Source organism: Diplotaxodon limnothrissa, linkage group LG7 (genome assembly GCF_057381915.1).
Source record: "Diplotaxodon limnothrissa isolate DT_005_m linkage group LG7, D_limnothrissa_male_GT1.1, whole genome shotgun sequence".
NCBI lineage: Eukaryota > Metazoa > Chordata > Actinopteri > Cichliformes > Cichlidae > Diplotaxodon > Diplotaxodon limnothrissa.
The window spans coordinates 59,393,097-59,412,705 of record NC_140602.1 but is presented as its reverse complement, the minus strand read 5'-3'; the positions used below and the strand labels follow the sequence as shown (position 1 = coordinate 59,412,705).

The following is a 19,609-nucleotide window of genomic DNA, read 5'->3' as shown; positions in this document are numbered from 1 at the left end:
TTGTTTGTTTCAACTTTTTCAGCTTTTTTCTGCAGACATCTTCAGCGTTAAGGCATCCACACAGCATTTTCGCAGGAAATGCAAATTTTTCTAGTTCACTTTGTGGTTTCCTCAGTCTGCTGGTTTAGAGCCCCCAGACAGGAGGATTCAGGGTAAATGGCCTGTATTTATATAGCGCTTTACTAGTCCCAAATGTGAAACGCAGTTTGCTGCTTCTTTTGCTGCTGGCTCGGTGAATTTTGGTTGGAGAGAGACAAAACCTGCAGCTCAGAATCAGCGCAAAAAGACGTAATCACAGCGCGGACCGGACGCATCAGAATCGCTAAGTTCCGACAGCGTGTCCGTCTACGGGCCATCGGGTGAGAAAGCCGAGAAAGACAAAGCCGATTCTGATGCGTGGGGTCCGTTCTGTGTTTACGTCTTTGTGTGGAATCCGTGTACCTGCTCTCGTTTGCTGTTTGGTTGTTGTTGAAATGGTTTTGTGAGCTTTAATCTGAGAATCTGGCGTTTCTGGCAAAACACAGTTATATTTAAAAGTCGATTCAGGATTTAATGAATTGATATCGCTTTATTCAAGCTACTCACCTCCCACTTCCACCTGCACTTTCAACTGGACCACGGCCAATCAGAGAGGTCCCACCCCTTACTATCTCTGATTGGTTTAGTCCACGATAGGGGCATAATGTGTGTCTGTTGTTGACCACAGGGAAGGTTGCAGATATTTATTTTTTTTCTTGCTACCCGAACAGTTGGTCGCACAGGTGCAACCAATTTTTTTTTTTTAGTCGCACCACTGAAAAATTTGGTCGCATTTGCGACTAAATTGGTCGCACTCTAGAGCCCTGCCTGATGTGGGGCATGAAGGATTTTAAATTGTACTCTCGATTCAACAGGGAGCCAATGACGAGAAGCTAGATAGGAGAAATATGCTTTCTCTTTCTAGTCCCTGTCCGTATTATTGCTGCAGTATTTTAGATCAACTTATCCTCTATAACTTAAAGTGGTCAGTTTGACATATATTACAAGTGTCATTATCCTGTTTTTCTTCCTGGCATTATCCAGTTTTTGTGTTTTGTTTTGGACTCGTTATTCACTTTTTTGATAGTAAGAAGTTAATTATGTTCTAGTTGAGGGTGTTACTTTCTGGTTCCTCTGAGTTTGTATTTATAGTTTTTGATTTCTGGTCTGTTCATGTCTGTCCCAGTCTCATCTCCATGTTTTGTTATTCTTGTTTTGTTTGTCTCAGTGTGTGTGTTACAGAGATGGGCAGTAACGCGTTACTTGTAACGCTTTACTGTAATCTGATTACTTTTTTCAAGTAACGAGTAAAGTAAGGGATTACTACTGCAAAAAAGGTAATTAGATTACCGTTACTTTCCCGTAGGAACGCTGTGTTAATAATTCAATGTCCACGTTAACGATCATTTCGCTTTAGGTACTTTTCTTTACTGCGTTACTAAAACCGTGATTTTTTTGCTAGAATGTCTCATGACAGTGACGTAAGTGAGTGCAACGTTTGTGATCAACAATGGATAATATATCAAGTGCAGGAGAGAGTATGAGCATGGAGCGTTTAAAGTGTGGAAGTACTGACCCTACTTTAAGTATGATTCCATAAAAAGTGACAAAAACATTAGTGTCCGTTGTGCGTGGGAAGAAAACTTCTTTTTACAGCGAAAAAAAACCCCCTAAACACCGAGTGCGCAACGACGTAATGGGAAATTCACAGAGAAACTCGTGGATTCTTCAACTGACTGCTGCGGCACACCTGCACCAGGGCAAACCTCCGCCTACGCCACTCCTGCTTTACAGGTGAAAATAGAGCAAAAAGGACCGCTAGTCTTTGACTTTATTTATTTTCTGCTGTGTTTTACTTGCATCTATTTGAAAGACTGAGTGTAAACACAAAAAATATTTTATTTTATGTGCAGAAAATAGGTTTAAATGTTAAACTAATTTATTCAAGTCAGAGAATGGTGCATATAATTAAATTTTTGCTTGATGCATAAAGTTAAAAGATTAAAACTGATAAAACAAGTTAAAAAAAGAGACTTTTCCATTTGATTACATTTTGTATGATGGATTATGCAGAAAAAGTAGAATTGGGCTGAAAGATCTATCGCTTTATCACCTATTCAGGTTGTAAATCGTGTTTTTAAAAAAGTAACTAAGTAACTAAGTAATTAATTACTTTTGAAAATAAGTAATCTGTAAAGTAATGGGATTACTTTTTTTGAAAACAAAACTTTACTTATTTATTTATTTTTATAAAGCTCTGACTTATATTATGAGCATGAGTCTGTGCAGCGGATGTCCTAGCCTGTTTGGCGCCCTGGGAGAACACTCCCTCTGGCGCCAGAGGAGTTCGAGTCTCCGGGAGAAAAATCCTGGCGGTTTGAGGCCCCAGGCTTGTGTTGGGTACGGTCCATCCCAAGGACATTGGCTCGAGCGCGCTGTTGGGGAGAAGCCGGCCCTGTCCAAGTACGTCACAGGGACAGCGTAGAGCTGGGCGATAGAACGATAACGATATGTATCGCGATATAACTTTTACTTGATAGAGAAATTAAGCTATCGCGATAGACCTCGCCGCTCTTGTCCTCTTAACAAAAAAAAAAAAAAAAAAAGGTCAGCCAATACAAATTAGGTAGCGCAGAGCCGAACCAATCACAGCCGCAGCGTCACGTACAGCACAAGTGCCAAGCCGCACGTGTGTTTGTTTGGGAAGCAGCCAGCGGGTAATGGAGCCAGCGTGTAATGGAGGAAATGAGTGTGCCGACTAGAAAAATCAACCGAGCGTGACCGAAGAGAAAACAGATGATGGTTCCAGTGCCGGAGAGATTGTCGAACGGAAGAGCCATAGAAGTTCCGTAGTGTGAAGGTATTTCGGCTATTTCAAGTCTGACAAAAAACAGAGTAGCGTGCACTGTAAATTGTGCCGAAAGCAAGTCTGGAAATACAATAAACTGGTGCATGCGTCACACTGTGCGCCACGTTATTGTTTCGGTGAAATGAATTTCTACAATACTGTTACTGTTAATTCTACTCTCTGCAGTGTTTAAATGCTTACATATACACACAGTTACTGTCCGTCCACACATACGACTCGGTTCTGCTTCTATGCCCCAGCTTTGTTTACTTTTTCCCACCGAGGCTTCTAGACTTCTGATTGGCCAACATTTCTGCACGGTTAGGAATCTAGCGCCACCTGCTGCTTTGGCATGTTCATAGCAGCGTTTTCCTTCATTTCTGCCTTTATGTGTGGACGGGATTATTTTTTAAAACGAAAACGGAAAATCTCCGTTTTCAAAAATACCCGTGTACGTGTGGACGTAGCCTCAGTCTCTGACTGGAAGCGCTAATTCGTCATTCGGCTTTTGTCAGACTAAAGTAACTGTTAAAACTGTTTGAAAAGCTAAGCTATACAACAAGGAGAGATTGAGAATTTCCTTTTAGTTCTCAGTTTATTTGATATTGACAAAAGTTAGTCAGTTTTGTCTGTTCTTCTGTAAAACAAACTAAGATTTATTTTTAGAATTAATATTTTGTTTCTAAGTGGAATTGACAATTTAGTAGTCTGTTTCGTTTGTTCTATTTTGAAACTTAAACGCTTTAGCGGCTGCCTTTTGTGTAGTTTGCAATATTTGCCTTTATTTATCTGAAAAAGTCTCATGTTCCTTAAGTACATCTACCCTGTTGAACTTATTATGGGAAATAAATATTTAAATAAAAACAAGCTGCTTATTATTTCACATTTTACTTGTGAGCAACGGCACATTAAATGTCTTACAAATATAGTTATTTGGCTTATATCGTGATAGATATCGTTATCGCCTGAAATGAAAAAAACATATCGTGATATGAAAAAATCTCATATCGCCCAGCTCTAGGACAGCGGTTCGGATACACTGTCGGAGTCCATTTCTGCATACTATAGTGCACGGAGTGGCGGTGTTCGTTCCTTGGTCCGTAGAAGGCAAGGACCTCACAGGGGACGCCTTGTGTAGTAAAATGGGATCTAGATCCAGTAGAGCGGCAGACGTTCCACCGGGCAGCCAGGGACAAAACTCAATATTTGACTGTATGGTTAAGAAATGGGGAATTGGGTGTATGAAATATGTTGTTAAGTGGCAAAAAGTAAACGGGTTTCCCGGGAAGGGATCGCTGAGTTAAAGAAAGTAGAGAAACAGTTGCGGGAGGAGGAAGTGAAATTATTGAAATAAGGGAAAGTTAACACTGTAGATTTGCGTAGGGTAAGCGATGAGAAGGAATGTTTGAAAATGTGGATGATGGAAGCAGAAAGGAGAGAAAAGAAAGCAGCTCTGACAGAGTTGCCTAGAGAAGTGCATGGAAGGGAGGCTGATGCAGAATCTGCCTCAGCGCCTCTTCCGCCTCCGTATAACATGGAGAACAAAACATAATTTCCCTGTTCACACGCTGCGCCAAAAATCGGTCCACCCCGAGGATCGGGTCCCCCAACACAAACAGAGTAACATAGTGTACGCTGTTAAGTGCCAGAAGGATTGCCAGGATTTATACATCGGGGAAACCAAACAACCTCTGGCGAAGCGGATGGCACAACACAGAAGAGCTACCTCGTCAGGCCAGGACTCTGCAGTCTATTTACACCTACAGGCCAGTGGACACTCTTTCAATGATGAGGATGTGCACATCCTGGACAGGGAGGAACGCTGGTTTGAGCGCAGAGTCAAGGAGGCCATTTACGTGAAAAGGGAAAGACCATCTCTGAATCGAGGAGGGGGCCTAAGGGTACATCTGTCACCATCTTACAATGCTGTGATTGCAGTCATTCCCCAACTCTCTGTGAATGGGACTCATGGCCATTGATCAGTGGTCTTTGATCAGTGGGTTTTGGTCAGTGGTTGTTGATCAATGGTCATGAGAATTTGCATAATTATGATTAAAGAACTGACCTCCCAGCCCATTGTTCCTTCAGGGGGCTGGTTTCAGTCATTATGCAAATGTACTGTTTATAAGATTGGGGAAACCTGCAGTCAGCTGAGACTGAGAAGTCACTTGGATGAGTGATGAAACGTTTCTCCCACAAAACGCTACGTCCAGATGAACAGATTCAACTTTTGGAGATTCCCCCTCCCTAAACAACTAAATGCCATGTTGCCATATCATTTTTTGATTGGTCGACATGGTACATTTTTCGACCAGTAGGAAAGGGTGGGTTTTTTTGTTGTCCATTTTGCTCACAGGCGGAGAGTGCTTTCAAGCGCTTTCCTTATAAAACACAGTTTTTACCGTTTCTTCCCGCTGTAAATATAAACAACGATAGTATCCAGGAAGAAATCCAAACATTGCATATATTTTTATTATAACTCTGGTTTTACGAGGCCTATCAACACAATTTAAAAACTGGTATAAAGTCCACACTTTTCCCGTCAATTGTTCCTTCTGTCCTGCTCACATCTCCAATGGCTGTAAACGTTGTCAATTAACGTGGCTTCACTCCACATCAGCCACGCCACTTTGATAGCTAAAACACCAGTGTGTGTGACAGGATGCTATCTTAGCCTATCAATGACGTTGATTAGCTGCGTATATACGAATGTGAATCGCATTATTGGCTGGACTATGGGATAAGGTGGCATCGTTCTAATGCCATATGGGAGCAGCCAGTCACTTACTGACTAACACTGCAAAACAGAATTGTTAAAGTATTTATTTTAATTTCAATTCAGGTTAGATTTTTTTTGTGCGCAACGCAGATTTTTTTTTGCGCAGAGACCATGCCAGCAGTGCGCAATTGCACACGCGCGCAGCTAACAGGGAACATTGGTCATGTGTATTATGTTTAGTTCTGCTTCCTCTTTCTTGCCAGTCTGATTATGTTACTCAAGCGTGAAACTGCATATCAAGATGCTGAGTTCACCCTGTCGCCAGCATCTGATCAGTTACAAATATAGATAATTTTATTAATTTATTAATACATGGGAGAATCTGGTGGTTTATAATCGAATATTTCATTGAATTAATGTTTAAAAGACAGTCTTGTTTTTTATTTGTTCCACAGTAGCCTCAGTGGTCTTTAAAGGCCTTGGAGTAAGTAAAGAATTAATAATACAAATGTAGGGTTAGGCAGTATTCTCCATATAAAGTCAGCAAGTAGAAATATGTGCTCCATTTTAGAAGCTTTAGAGAAGCTTGTCTCCTTTTCTCTGTGTTTGCACTCCTTGTCCCTAAAACAAAACATACATTTTTTTCCCCTGTGCGCATTCCTTTGAAGAAACTTTCCTTGCAGTGGTGAGGTAATCAGGGCTCATGATGGAATTTCTGTGGAATGATTTGAACCTGTGGAATAACCCTGTGGTACCGGAACTTTCATAATACTAATCTTGTGTTTGGATTATTGATTCACGTTCGTGTTTTAAATAAACACCTAAATAAACCTTTAGTACTAGAAATAGTATAAGTTCTGCCTGCCTCAGTGGTCCGTTGACAGCAAGTTTTTATTATAATTTTATTTCAGATGAAATAAGAAATGAACAGCCTAGGCAAAAAAATGCCTTTAGGGTTTAATGAAAGTATTAAAAGTATCAAAAGAATAATGATGATATAAGATTTAATAAGATTTAAACTCTTAATACTGATCAAATATATACCTAACATATTTACTGTATAATCTGCATTATACAAGTAGAAAATTATATTCAAAATCTTATTTTGAAGGGCAGTTGTGGAGCACTTGCAATTGGCCAAAATCCAGGACAGCCCAGTGGCTTTGAAAACTCAAATGAGCAGAGTCTTCACAAGTACTGCTTTTACAATGAATTCTGTTTTTCATATTACTATTTTAACTTTTATCCTTGTCAAGACTACTATTCATCTGGAGTATTGTCCACCTCATTGCCAGTGTGAGTGGGAAATCCACAGTGTGTCGTGCTTTGGAGTTGAGGTTATTCCTGTTTTCCATTCCAGCACAAAGGAAGTGTAAGTAACCACAGTCCTTAACCGCTGATTTCTGTGACTGTTGTGGTTAGACTGAAATGCCTTCAATTTCTCTTTTAGATGGCTTCTGGGGACAAGAATGTATTCTGTTCCTGAGAATGCATTTGCAAACTTGGCCAATATTTCACAAATGTAAGATACTTTCTACAAAACTATCCTCTTTCTTTCAATCTAGTAGATTACTACTCAACAAAGTAAATAAACAATATTGACAGTAAACTAGTGCTTAACCAATTACCTTCATGATCCTCTATTGCAAGTACTGACTGAAGACAAAAATTACAGTTATTGTAATAAAAATAAACCTCTTATTATATATTATATTTTATATGAGACTTAAAGGCACTGTTATCTCTTAGTATATGTTTCCTATATGCTTAATAAAAATGAGACTTTCAACAAAACTTTTAACTATTCTAACTATTAACATTACGGGCATTTTTTTCCTTCCCCTCAAGTAAAAGTTAAAGCAGAACTGAAGTATATACTGCCCTGGGTCTTATAGATGACATGATGGTTGATGCAGAAATGAAAATCAGTGTATGTTGCTAATGCAGAGCTGATTGAGGTGGAATGTATGGTTCAGAAGGGGTAGAGTATTCATAGCTCACTGGTCTGGTTAAACGCAGAGAGCTCTACTTTTGGTAGAAGGAGTTTACAAAGTATGTAGCCTGTGGACTACTCTTGTTTGTTTTATTTTTGGTCCTCTAGTCAGAGAAATGTATTAACCAGCTATTGTGGTTTGAGCAGCCTTTTAATAGAATAGAATAGAATAGAATAGAATAGAATAGAATAGAATAGAATAGAATAGAATAATCCTTTAATTGTCCCACAAGAGGAAATTTGGTTGTAACAGCAGCAAGAAAAACACATATACAAACAAACAGTATACAGGACACAGAACAGAAACATACACATTTTTTTTTACATATTTACATCAAGGACAATAGTTACCAAAAACAGAGTACTGCACAGTTATTAGTACTGTACCGAATATGTGTTAAAAATGGCATCTAGTGGAACAGGTTATATGTTCAACAACTTACCACTGTGATCAAAAAAAGAGACATCCTTGTCACACTGCAAACTCTGATTTAAATTCAAAATACCTTACTAAGGTATTTTGTCATTAAACACACAGTCATAAAGAGCAAATAAAAATGAAATGATTCCGTAAAGACCACAAGAATGGCCAGATTGAAGTAACATCTTCTGTTGTGCCTTGCTCTTCTGGACATTTTCATTTCTAAAATGTAGTCTTTCATTTCATAACAACGCTGTCAGGTTTAGTAATAACAGCTTCATTTGTGTAGCACATTTCAAAAAACAGAAAACAAAGTGCATCACGGTTTTGATAAAAACCACACATTAAAGATTAGGTTAAAACATATTGACTTATGGATTCATAAATAGACACAAAATCATCCATACAACCATAGATTCATTCAACTCGAACCTCAGTTTTTGCCGGAATCAGATAAAAGACATTTGAATACATGCAATTGGTTAATTTCAATTAGATTAAATTTAATTAATGCAGTGCCAAATCACAAGAACAGTTACCTCAGGTTGCTTTATTACTACAGTAGAGAAAAAATCTCAACAATCAAATAACCCCCTGAGCCCGTACTTGGTCACGGAGGGAAGGAAAAGCTCAGTTTTAGCAGGAAGAAACCTCTGGAAGAACCAGGCTCAGGGAGAGCCAGCCATTTTCTGTGACTAAAAGAGGAAAGCAATTTATTAAAAGCATACCCTTGTTTCTGTCTGAAGTTGTCAACACTATCACTCTTCAGTGATTGCCTGTGTATTATATGCAGTGTGCATATAATACACAGGACAACCTAACTCGAAATAAACTCAAGAATGGTAGAAACTAGACTAAGAAACATAGGTCGCACAGAGAATAAAAATGAATGAATAAACAACATTCAAAAAACCCATGAACACAAAACACTTTAGTCAGTGACGCAGGTACCCTGACAGCCTTTAAGTCTGTAAGACATGCCTGTAGCTTAACTAATTGGTTTCTGTTATCTGCCTTCATGCATAAATAAAGCTGGTATTATCTGCATAGCAGTGAAAATGTATGGTATGTCATCTAATAATATTATCAAAGGAAAGCATGTCTTATTTAAATTGAACTGGTTACTGCATAGAACCCCCTGGAACTTAGCAAATTTTGTGTGGTGAGCAGAGATGGGCAGTAACGCGTAATCCGATTACTTTTTTCAAGCAACGAGTAAAGTAAGGGATTACTATTGCAAAAACAGTAATTAGATTACCGTTACTTTCCCGTAGGAACGCTGCGTTACTGCGTTACTAAAACCGTGATTTTTTTTGCGAGAATGTCTCCTGACAGTGACGTAAAGCAAGTGCGACGTTCGTGACAACATCTGTGTGCAGATCAACAATGGATAATATATCAAGTGCAGGAGAGAGTATGAGCATGGAGCGTTTAAAGTGTGGAAGTACTGACCCTACTTTAAGTATGATTCCATAAAAAGTGACAAAAACATTAGTGTCCGTTGTGCGTGGGAAGAAAACTCCTTTTTACAGCGAAAAAACCCCCCAAGCAAGCACTGAGTGCGCAACGACGTAATGGGAAATTCACAGAGAAACTCGTGGATTCTTCAACTGACTGCTGTGGCACACCTGCACCAGGGTAAACCTCCGCCTACCACACTCCTGCTTTACAGGTGAAAATAGAGCAAAAGGACCGCTAGTCTTTGATTTTATTAATTTTCTGCTGTGTTTTACTTGCATCTATTTGAAAGACTGAGTGTAAACACACACAAAAAAAAAAGAATTATGTGCAGGAATGTGCAAAAAATAGGTTTAAATATTAAACAAATTTCTTCCAGTCAGAGAATGTTGCATATAATTAAATTTTTGCTTGATGCATAAAGTTAAAAGATTAAAACTAATAAAACAAGTTTTAAAAAGGGACCTTTCCATTTGATTACATTTTGTATGATGGATTGTGCAAAAAAAGTAGAATTGGGCTGAAAGATCTATCGCTTTATCACCTATTCAGGTTGTAAATCGTGTTTTTAAAAAGTAACTAAGTAACTAAGTAATTAATTACTTTTGAAAATAAGTAATCAGTAAAGTAATGGGATTACTTTTGGGGGGAAGTAATCAGTAATTAGTTACTGATTACTTTTTTCAAGTAACTTGACCACCACTGGTGGTGAGGGGTATCAGGTGCTGTACTAAGGTGTAGCAGGACAAGCAAACGATGAGTCCACTGTCAGAGAACATTAGTAACCTTCACTAGTGCTGTTTCTGTGTTATGATAAACTCTAAATCCTGACTGAAACTCTTCAAATAACCCATTCTTCTGGGAATTATACTGTGCTGTTTTACAACTGTTCTTTCAAGAATGTTTAAAATAAAAAGAAGGTTAGAAATCAGCCTATGATTAGTTAAGATAGCTGAATAGTAATGTATTTTAAGTAAAATACATGCGTCTGGGAAGGGATCTCAGTTTTGAGATCCCTTCCCAGACGCCTTAACGCCCACTCACATCCTGGGCCATCTGATCTCAGGAATTCGCATGATAAGGTGGGGCCAGGTTTCACAATGAACTCACCCGAAACTCTGGCTGATTGGGACCCACACCCAGTTTCACACCTTGGCTCAGGTGATTAGAGGATCATCAGGGGGTCCTTTTGTCCCTCTGTAGGGGGATACTCCCACTAGGTTTATATCTGGGACTCTCCATCATTTGACCTTAGAACTGAAGAAGCTTCTCGGATGAGAGGTGAAACGTCTTCAAGTAACTTAAAGAAGTCCAGACGCTTTTCTTTGCAAGGTCCTTTGACTACGATGACCTGGATGACTGAGAACCTTCACAGACATATTTTAAGTAAAGGTTAATATGTTGCTAGGAGGTTGCAGTAGAGCTGCAGTGGTGAGTTTTAAGTTTTGGAGAACAAGCCATTTATTGTCTTGTCAATAAATGGCTTCGGCCCATACATCAGAGTTGTGAGTTTCTAGAGCTTTATTATCAGCTATATATATATTTTTTTCATTCTTATTCATAGTTGTGCTTCTTATCCATCCAGGATCTGTATCTAATAATGTTCTTATCAGAAGATATCAAATTTGATTCAGTGACCATCATTTTTGTCTTTAAAAGTTGTTCAGACAATTAACAGTATTTCTCTCTCTATTTCTTTCTAAATCTCTCAATCTTCAAATCAGAAGTTGTACTTTGTTTGTGTGTTTTTCAGATACATATCTGATGACAGTACATTAAGATATCTTGAAAGGCATTCTTTCTACAACCTGTCCAGGGTCACACACATGTATGTAAATTTCATGCACAAAAATTTAACATGTAATTGAAATTAATCATCAAATGAATGGATTTATGCTTCAGAAAATACAAATAAGTCTTGTATCATGTTTCCTCTGTCCTGCAGTAGTACTGGCAAAATGATTTTCAAAGACCTGGCTTTTTTTAATGTTGGAGATGGGTTGGTTAGATGTAAAACATAATTATACAGTAATGTACCGATTATTTCAGCAGATTATTCAATCCTTACATGGTTCTTCTCGGTTCCTAAATCCCACCAGCTTCTCCTTTCAAGTACAGGGTTACTGTGCTATTAAACCCTTGTCATTAGCTTTGCATTTTTATATAACAAGCCCCAATATGACAAGCCCCCTTTCCTGTCAGATACTCATATACTCAAACACATGTATAACAGGTTGAAAGTGTTACAGTAGATAACTTGTGAAAAGATTTCTATGGATGTTTCTATAATTAAAACAGTTTTGGAGATATCTTAGACTGAAAAAAATTTTTAGGCAAAAAAGCATTACATGAAAAAATGCAAATATTTTGTGTTTGTGTCTCTGTGTATGTTTTCATGTCCAACAGACAACTAAATGGCATCAAAACACTGTCATATATTGATCAAGATGCTTTTAAGAATCTGCCTAATTTAAAATATCTGTAAGTATGATTTTATTTGTTTATTTATATTATGACTGTATTGTTTGTTTTCCAAATAAGCAACATAAAAGTTATGTACATTTATTGATTCTTGACTCAGCTTTCTTTTAATACAGTGGGATCACAAACACAGGTCTCACCACCTTTCCTGGGCTACAGCATATTCACTCCAGCCAAGACCATTTTATATTGTATGTAGCATTTAGTCATAAATATTCTGCTGCACATTCCTCTAATAATTTGACTTGAAGCCTTTGTGTGTGTGTTTGCTCCTTTTTAACAGAGAGATGGTGGAGAATGTTTTTATCCAAGTCATACCTGCTAATTCCTTTACTGGAATATCTCTGAATACTTTGACTATGTGAGTTTAATTTAATGTCAATGACTAATAATGCAACACATTTTATCTCTTAATTTGCCATGTTAATGGAGCTTGGTGATGACTCTTCATACTTGCTGGCATATGGTTATTGGTTAGGTCTAGAAAGACGGTCATGGTTTGGGATAAAATTCCTTCCTTCCTTCCTTCCTTCCTTCCTTCCTTCCTTCCTTCCTTCCTTCCTTCCTTCCTTCCTTCCTTCCTTCTGTCCATGAGACGTTATCACTTCAACCTCCTCAAAGCATGGAAAGAGGCTCAAACTGTTTCTCTGGTGAGCTATAGTGATGGAAAGAGATGAGTTGGGGCTGGAGGTGCTAAATTCAACCATTCCCACCTCCCTCCATTGTGATGACCACCTCACAGAGGCCAAGAGAGTGGATATTACTGCATTGCAACAGTGTTTTGCAGATTTGTTCTCCCCAGTAGCAGCTCGCTCATAGGGCACCATTTTGAAACAGTTCCTCAGATGGATAAGACAGCACCCATCGCATCCTGCCTGCCTCCCATGACCAACAAAAAGGGCAGTTCTTGGGGCTGGCTGGTTATTGCCACTTGTTTATCCTGAACTTTGTGGATCTGACCAGCCCCTTGAAGGATCTCCTTCCAGTGGACGGAGCAGTGCCAGGTGGCATTTGTACAGGTGAAGAAGGCTCTCTGTGAGGAACCCCTGCTTCACACTCCTGACTTTTCCCTCCCCTTTGGTTTTGCAGACCCACGCTTCAAACTGAGGGCTGGGGACTGTTTGTCACAGCAACTGTAAATAGACTGGTACTTCATGAGTAAATGGAACACTTTTTACTCTAAGCTTTTTTTCATCCAATCAAACAGACAAACATACAGCAATTGTTTTCTATGACTTCTATGACTAAGTGTTTTGTCAAACAGCGGCACACACTCCCACTCAGCTGAATGTTTCAAGGACAACTGGGGGTTCAGTATCTTGCCCAAAGATGCAGACTGGAGGAGTTACCACACCTGACCAGAGATTGTAGCCCAGTATATTTGAGAACTCTACCAACTACAATACTTTTGGTTATACGCCTTATGTTAAAGATGCAGGTTTGCACATCAGTCATATCTTGATGGCTTGATTTAAAATCGTTTTCCAATATGCATACCCTGCAGATTATGACAACAGAATGTATTTAATGTCGTTTCCAATGGCATACATGTCAGTGTGAAACATAGAGATGGAACTAACGTTTAACAACAAATTTAATTATGAAGATTTAAGATTTACAGGGTTTTCTTCCCCTTTTTTAGTGTGCTGAATAGCAATGGTGTGAAAGAGATCCAGGACTATGCTTTCAATGGAACCAAACTGGAGGAAGTGTATGAACTTTTGATTTATTCACTAAACTGATAGGACACAAGATTCAATTCACATCTTGTATTTATTTATTTCTTGTCTATATAGTTTGTGTCTGAAATTTACTAACGTGCTTGATAGATGGGATAAGTCATAGGTAGATTATAGCCTCAAGTGAACAAGCAATTTTAATGACTAAAATTTCTGGGCAGGGTCAAATAATGTTGGCCCCTTTGGTAGTTGTAGGTATACTGTTTCAGATACTTTAAAATGTTCTAATGTCATTGATTATGGTTTTCAATCTTTTTTTTTTGTTGTTGTTTAATTCAAAATGGACATGAAACATTGTACAACAGTTCATTTCTTTGTTATTCTTGTCAGTTTCATTTTACTAAACACACTTTTCAGAAAAAAATACATTTTAAAACTGAAGGTTTGGTAAAACTAAATAGTTTTTATCATGTCATTTTGTTCCCCATCTTTTCCCAAATATTCAGGTATCTTGATAGGAATTTGGATTTAGAACAAATAGAGGAATTTGCATTTTATGGTGTGATTCAAGGCCCAACTCACCTGTGAGTACAGAATTCACAAAAGACAAAGTGTTCTTGACAAAAATCTCTCTCTCTCTCTCTCGCTCTTTTATTCTCTCTCCCACCCTTCCTTTATATAAAGACAGAGAAAGACAGAGAGAGAGAGAGAGAGAGCTCTGTAGCCCAATGAATTAATTCTTAACTATTTGTCTGTCAATCCAGAGATCTTTCAGATACCAAAGTACACTCTTTACCATCAAAAGGTATGAAGAACATTGAAAAGCTCCAAGCTAAAAACACATGGGCCTTAAAAATGCTGCCCCCCTTAAGAGCTTTTGTTCACTTACAAAGCGCTGAATTGACCTTCCCAAGCCATTGCTGTGGTCTTAAAATGCTGAAAAGAGGGCAAGGGTAAGTCTTGGGAAAATATTCCCTGTTTTTCTTTTACTTGTGTACTTCTTTCTCCTTTCTGTTGTAATGTCCATAGTATTAGGCCTTGGTTATTCTCAAAAGCTGTAACTAGCTACTAGCTAAAAATTTTAGTGTATGAAAAAATAGTTACTTAGAACATGGCAATAATTTAGCATTTAAACATTTGACAGTTGAAAAAAGATGCACTGTAGATTGCAGCTTTTGTTTTGTCTGTTTCCATCTTTAGCCAAACATTACACAGAATTTATACTGACTTAACATTCACTATGCTGTCCTATATAACCTGCTCAATGACTGCTATAAATTTACAGAAACAAAAAAGTGAGCTAATTGTAACATCAAACCCTACATAAGGTCATAACAACTTGCAATGTGTGTTGTTTATATATTGTTGTGATTAATTGCTGTTTTTTGACTGTTGCGATTGCTATCACAATGTGGTTATAATACTACATATTATGTTATACTTTTTAAGACTATTTTAGTCTTTAGGTGGAAACTATTGTCGAGTACTGTCTGTATCTCAGACAAGATCCAACACTCTGACATCACAAAGTGACAAGTGAAAACCATTATGGGTTTTTACTTTTTACACTTTGCATCACATGTAGTAATTCATGGTGTAATAAACACATTTCCAAAAAAGGAAAAAAAATATTATTTGCAAATTTACATTCTATTTAAAATAGTGCAAAGACAACATAATAAATGTTCATATTGATACACTAATTATAACTTTAAATGTAATACAACAGCAAGTTTAAATTAAAGTGAGTTAGAAAAAAAATTGGAAAAGTTGCATAATGACAAAAATCAGGCTTTATTTCAAATTCATTGCATGACTTCCACATCAGAAACTCAAAAGAAATCACGGACATCACATCCTCTGGCTTAAGAGGAGAGGGACATGTTATTAGGGCACAGTTTAAAAGTCAACATCTATGGGGTTCATTAATGTACATATCTTGTACATCTCCATTAATGTTGAGTGTGGCTTTGGAGAAACACATGTTTATTTGAATGATAGCCAAACCAAATTCTGAATGTATAACAACAGTCCAGAGTAAAGCATGTAGGTGCTAACTTGACCTGCCTGTGTTCCAAACCTCTTAACAATTCAAAAGCTATTTTATGAAATAGAAAAATATGACAAAAATCACAGGAATAGTTAATGTAAAAAGACTTTCATTTACAGTGTTCTTAAAAGAAGAGATAATGAAACTCAGTGGTAAACATAGACTATGTCCTAACTGTTTTAATAGTAACAAAAAAAAGCACATATGGTCACTTGCCTTTGCATTTTTAATTAAAAATAGGCTTTAAATGATTTGAAGATTATTGCATTGTTTTTATTTACAATTTAAATGTGGTTAAACAACAACCCACTTTCGTCACAAAATTTGTATTTGAAAATATGCTTGTAATTCATTCCCTGAAAAATAACTCTTTTCATTTCTGTGCAAGACACTCCGAGGCAGTTATCTGCAACCTGACATGGGCTACTTCAGGAAAGCTGCAGCTGTCTTCTGCAATGCTCTCTCAGAGGTATCTGGAGTACAACATCTCACAACATCTGAAATCTAAAAAGTTTGGTATTCCAACTCATGGCAGTGCAAATAGCAATCCCAACAGACTGATTTGCCCAACCAAGAAGTCTCAGGATGATACTTTGTTCTATGTAAAAACATATTCAGAGCATCTCAGTGAAGTTTTTGACTTTTCGCTGTGTAATGAACTTGACGCAGATGATGGACCCTCATGCACCCCCCTGCCTGATGCTTTGAACCCCTGTGAAGATGTGATGAGTAAAGACATCCTCAGGATATTGGTCTGGGTCGTCAGTTTATTTGCCATTTCAGCAAACCTATTGGTGCTCTTCATCCTGTTGACCAGTCGACAGAAAATGTCTGTTACCCGTTTTCTTATAGGTCACCTGGCATTTGCAGATTGCTGTATGGGGTTCTACTTGCTGGTCATTGCATTTGTGGATTTCTACACACGCTCCAATTATCATCACTATGCGATTACCTGGCAAACAGGAAGTGGCTGCAATATAGTAGGAATATTATCTGTGTTTGCCAGTGAGTTGTCTGTGTTCACATTAACTCTAATCAGTCTTCAGCGCTGGAATGCCATCTTCTCAGCTATCAGGCCAGACAGAAAAATGAGGTTGCGTCATGCATCTGTGCTAATGCTTGTTGGCTGGTTGTTGTGTGCGTTTCTTGCACTGCTGCCAGTAGTTGGTGTGAGCAGTTACCAGAAAGTAAGCATCTGCTTACCTATAGACACTGGGACAACTGCTGCACGGACATACATTATTTCTGTCTTGATTGTTAATGTCACTGCTTTTATGGTAGTATGCTTATGTTACATCCACATCTATTTTATGGTACACAATCCCAATCATAACTCCAGCAGATACGACGCGAGCATGGCCAAACGTATGGCTGTTATTATTTTCACCAACTTTTTATGTCTGGCTCCCATTTGTTTCTACGGCCTGTCTGCAGCTTTCCACCACCCGATGATAACTGTCACAGATTCCAAGGTATAACTTTACATACTTGTAATATTTAATGCACCCCCCCCCCCTCCCTCCCTCATTTATAATAAGGGTTATGTCTTTTTCTCAACAGGTGCTGCTGGTTCTTTTCTATCCTCTCAACTCTTGCACCAACCCATTTTTTTATGCTATCTTGACAAAGGCATTTCACAGAGATATCCTGATGATGCTGAGTCAGATGGGTCTTTGTCAACGGCAAGCACACCTCTATCGAAGCCAACTAGTCAGTATTACTCCCTACAAATAAAGAAAATGTCTACCCCAAAGCCCAGCATCCATATCCCAAAACAAATAAGACTCAAAAAACAAAAAGTGGCTTTTTAAATTTGATTAATGTCCATTTCTTATAGTAATAGTCATAAATGGTTACATATTCACAGACCTGATCAATCAAAAGTGTACTATGTCACCTAAACGGAGAAGTAACCATGAGGTTGAATTTCAATATTTAATGTATATGTCTTTGATGCGGTTACAAATAAATAATGTCTGAACATTATACTATTCCAGCCATAAGGTGGAATAAGAAAACAGAACAGTTCAAATCACGAGAAAACAAACATTGCATTTTCTATTTTCTATTCGTTTTTAGAACCAGGTAACAAACCTTGGTCCATATGGGATTTAAAATATCAACCAAAGGGGAAAAATATCTAAACAATGGGAAATGTAAAGAGCAGGTTTATCCTAACTTTTTGTGATCTACCATTTATTCTAAACATTCTAAACTGCTAATTTAAACGAACAGCAAGTGAGACCCAGGTAGGCTGCAGATTGTTGGTTGTTCTGTATAATTAACTGCTCTTTTCTCTGTAAAAAAAAAAAAAAGGCTACTTATTAGATTGTTTTCAGGGTAAGAAGCATAAAAAAAAATTAAAACAATGTCTTGTTCACTGATAAAGCCACTGACAAGCCATTATGATCCACTGTAGCAGACTAATTCAACCTCTAATAAATCTATTTATAATCAAACTGGATCCTTGCCATTAGTATATGTAAATAACTAAAATGAAATAAAATAGCTCCATTTGGGACCACATCTTATCTGTTCATCTGGACATAGCACTTACACATCCTGGATAGTGAGACACACTGGTTTGAGTGTGGAGTCAAGGAGGCTATTTATGTGAAAAAGGTAAAGTCATTGGTCCGGGTCTTTGATCATTGGATGTTGATCAATGTGGCAGGGGTTTGGGACTGCTGCTCTACAGCATATCTCTAAACCCAGCACTGTCTCGTACCATGCTGCTGTAGACTGATTTGTAAACCTTCAAAACATCAAAAGCTGAAGGGCGGTCGGTGGGATCCTTCTTCTTGCACTTCTCATGGATCTGAAAAAGATGGAAATGGACTAAATCCCCACCAGGTACCTTTCCCATAAGGAACCACGTCACATCTGGGATCTTCCAAATATCGGTCTTCTCATCATACTCTGGCATGAGATTGTCTGAAAATGGCTTTCCATTGTTTCTGAATGGCCATAGCTGCTCTGGGGCAACAAAATCTCCAGTGAGCTCCCGATGGCCACATTTCACTGACAAGTTTCTGGACATATCCACTTCAGGAAGTGCATCAAGGTCATTCACTACTAGATGAAAGTCATTTGTCAGTAGAAATTGGGACAGAGTTTTCTCAAGGCTGTTTGAATCGCACATAACTCGTCGCCCAACTGGGCTGTTATGAAGGTAATGGAGGATGGTGACGTAATCTATAGCTAGCCTCAGCCGCATCTCCCAATTGTTGTGTTGCTGGTAATGCTCTTTTTCAAGAACATCATCCAGATTAAGCAATGAGCCAAACGGGTGGTGTTCTGTCAAAATGATGTGCTCTTCAAGGCAAAACCCCACCAATTGAACCACCTGGGGGCTCTGCAGGGCCTGTAACATTGACAATCCATGGAGAAAATCCTCCAAGTAATTGAGAGATGATAGCCTTGACAGAGCTACCTTCTGGCCTCTCCACTCTGCCAAATAAACCTGAGGAAAGAAAACAAAATAGATGAGATTCACAAGGTCTACTGACTGTTGCCAATGATAAAAATTAATATTTTTAACAAAATCTGTATTTTTAACTGTACAAACCTGCCATGTATTACTTTATGACATAATCAATTATTTTAGCTTTATTTATGCTTTTTTTTCTTCTTCTTTTTGTATGTCCCGTCTGACACTGTAGCAATTAGAATCAGAGTTATTGTCTAAAGGCCAAGAAAAATGCCCAACAGATTTATTTTACCAAGTAGACCATTACGGCTTTTGCTATACTGGTCCACTTGAATGTCATATTTCATTCAATCTTATTATTATTATCATCAATTTTATTTAATTTAAATACAATAAAATCAAATATCAGCTCCCCTGTTGACCCCCATAGTCACCCTCATTCCCCAGAAGCCATCAAAAGCAGGGGGCCCAGGCGACTCAGACACGGGCCCACAGCAGTAGCACCACCACAG

At 38.1% G+C, this 19,609-nt stretch overlaps 2 protein-coding genes across 2 annotated transcripts in view; one reads left to right on the top strand and one right to left on the bottom strand.

Annotated features, from left to right (window-relative positions):
* Positions 1–1,481: 1,481 nt before the first annotated feature.
* LOC146629386 (thyrotropin receptor-like) overlaps positions 1,482–19,609 on the top strand; it is a 20,698-nt gene continuing 2,570 nt past the window's right edge. The window contains exons 1-12 of the mRNA XM_085357128.1: positions 1,482–1,499; positions 6,842–6,957; positions 7,036–7,107; positions 11,211–11,285; positions 11,864–11,938; positions 12,055–12,129; positions 12,222–12,299; positions 13,581–13,649; positions 14,124–14,201; positions 14,382–14,570; positions 16,056–17,139; positions 17,228–17,377. Of these exons, the coding sequence (XP_085213254.1) occupies positions 1,482–1,499; positions 6,842–6,957; positions 7,036–7,107; positions 11,211–11,285; positions 11,864–11,938; positions 12,055–12,129; positions 12,222–12,299; positions 13,581–13,649; positions 14,124–14,201; positions 14,382–14,570; positions 16,056–17,139; positions 17,228–17,377 (2,079 nt within the window). The remainder of the gene's footprint in view (positions 1,500–6,841; positions 6,958–7,035; positions 7,108–11,210; positions 11,286–11,863; positions 11,939–12,054; positions 12,130–12,221; positions 12,300–13,580; positions 13,650–14,123; positions 14,202–14,381; positions 14,571–16,055; positions 17,140–17,227; positions 17,378–19,609) is intronic.
* The window catches only part of pomk (protein O-mannose kinase), a 26,096-nt gene continuing 24,361 nt past the window's right edge, over positions 17,875–19,609 (bottom strand). Inside the window, exon 3 of the mRNA XM_085360060.1 lies at positions 17,875–19,130. Coding sequence (XP_085216186.1) covers positions 18,360–19,130 — 771 coding nt within the window. The 3' untranslated portion in view covers positions 17,875–18,359. The remainder of the gene's footprint in view (positions 19,131–19,609) is intronic.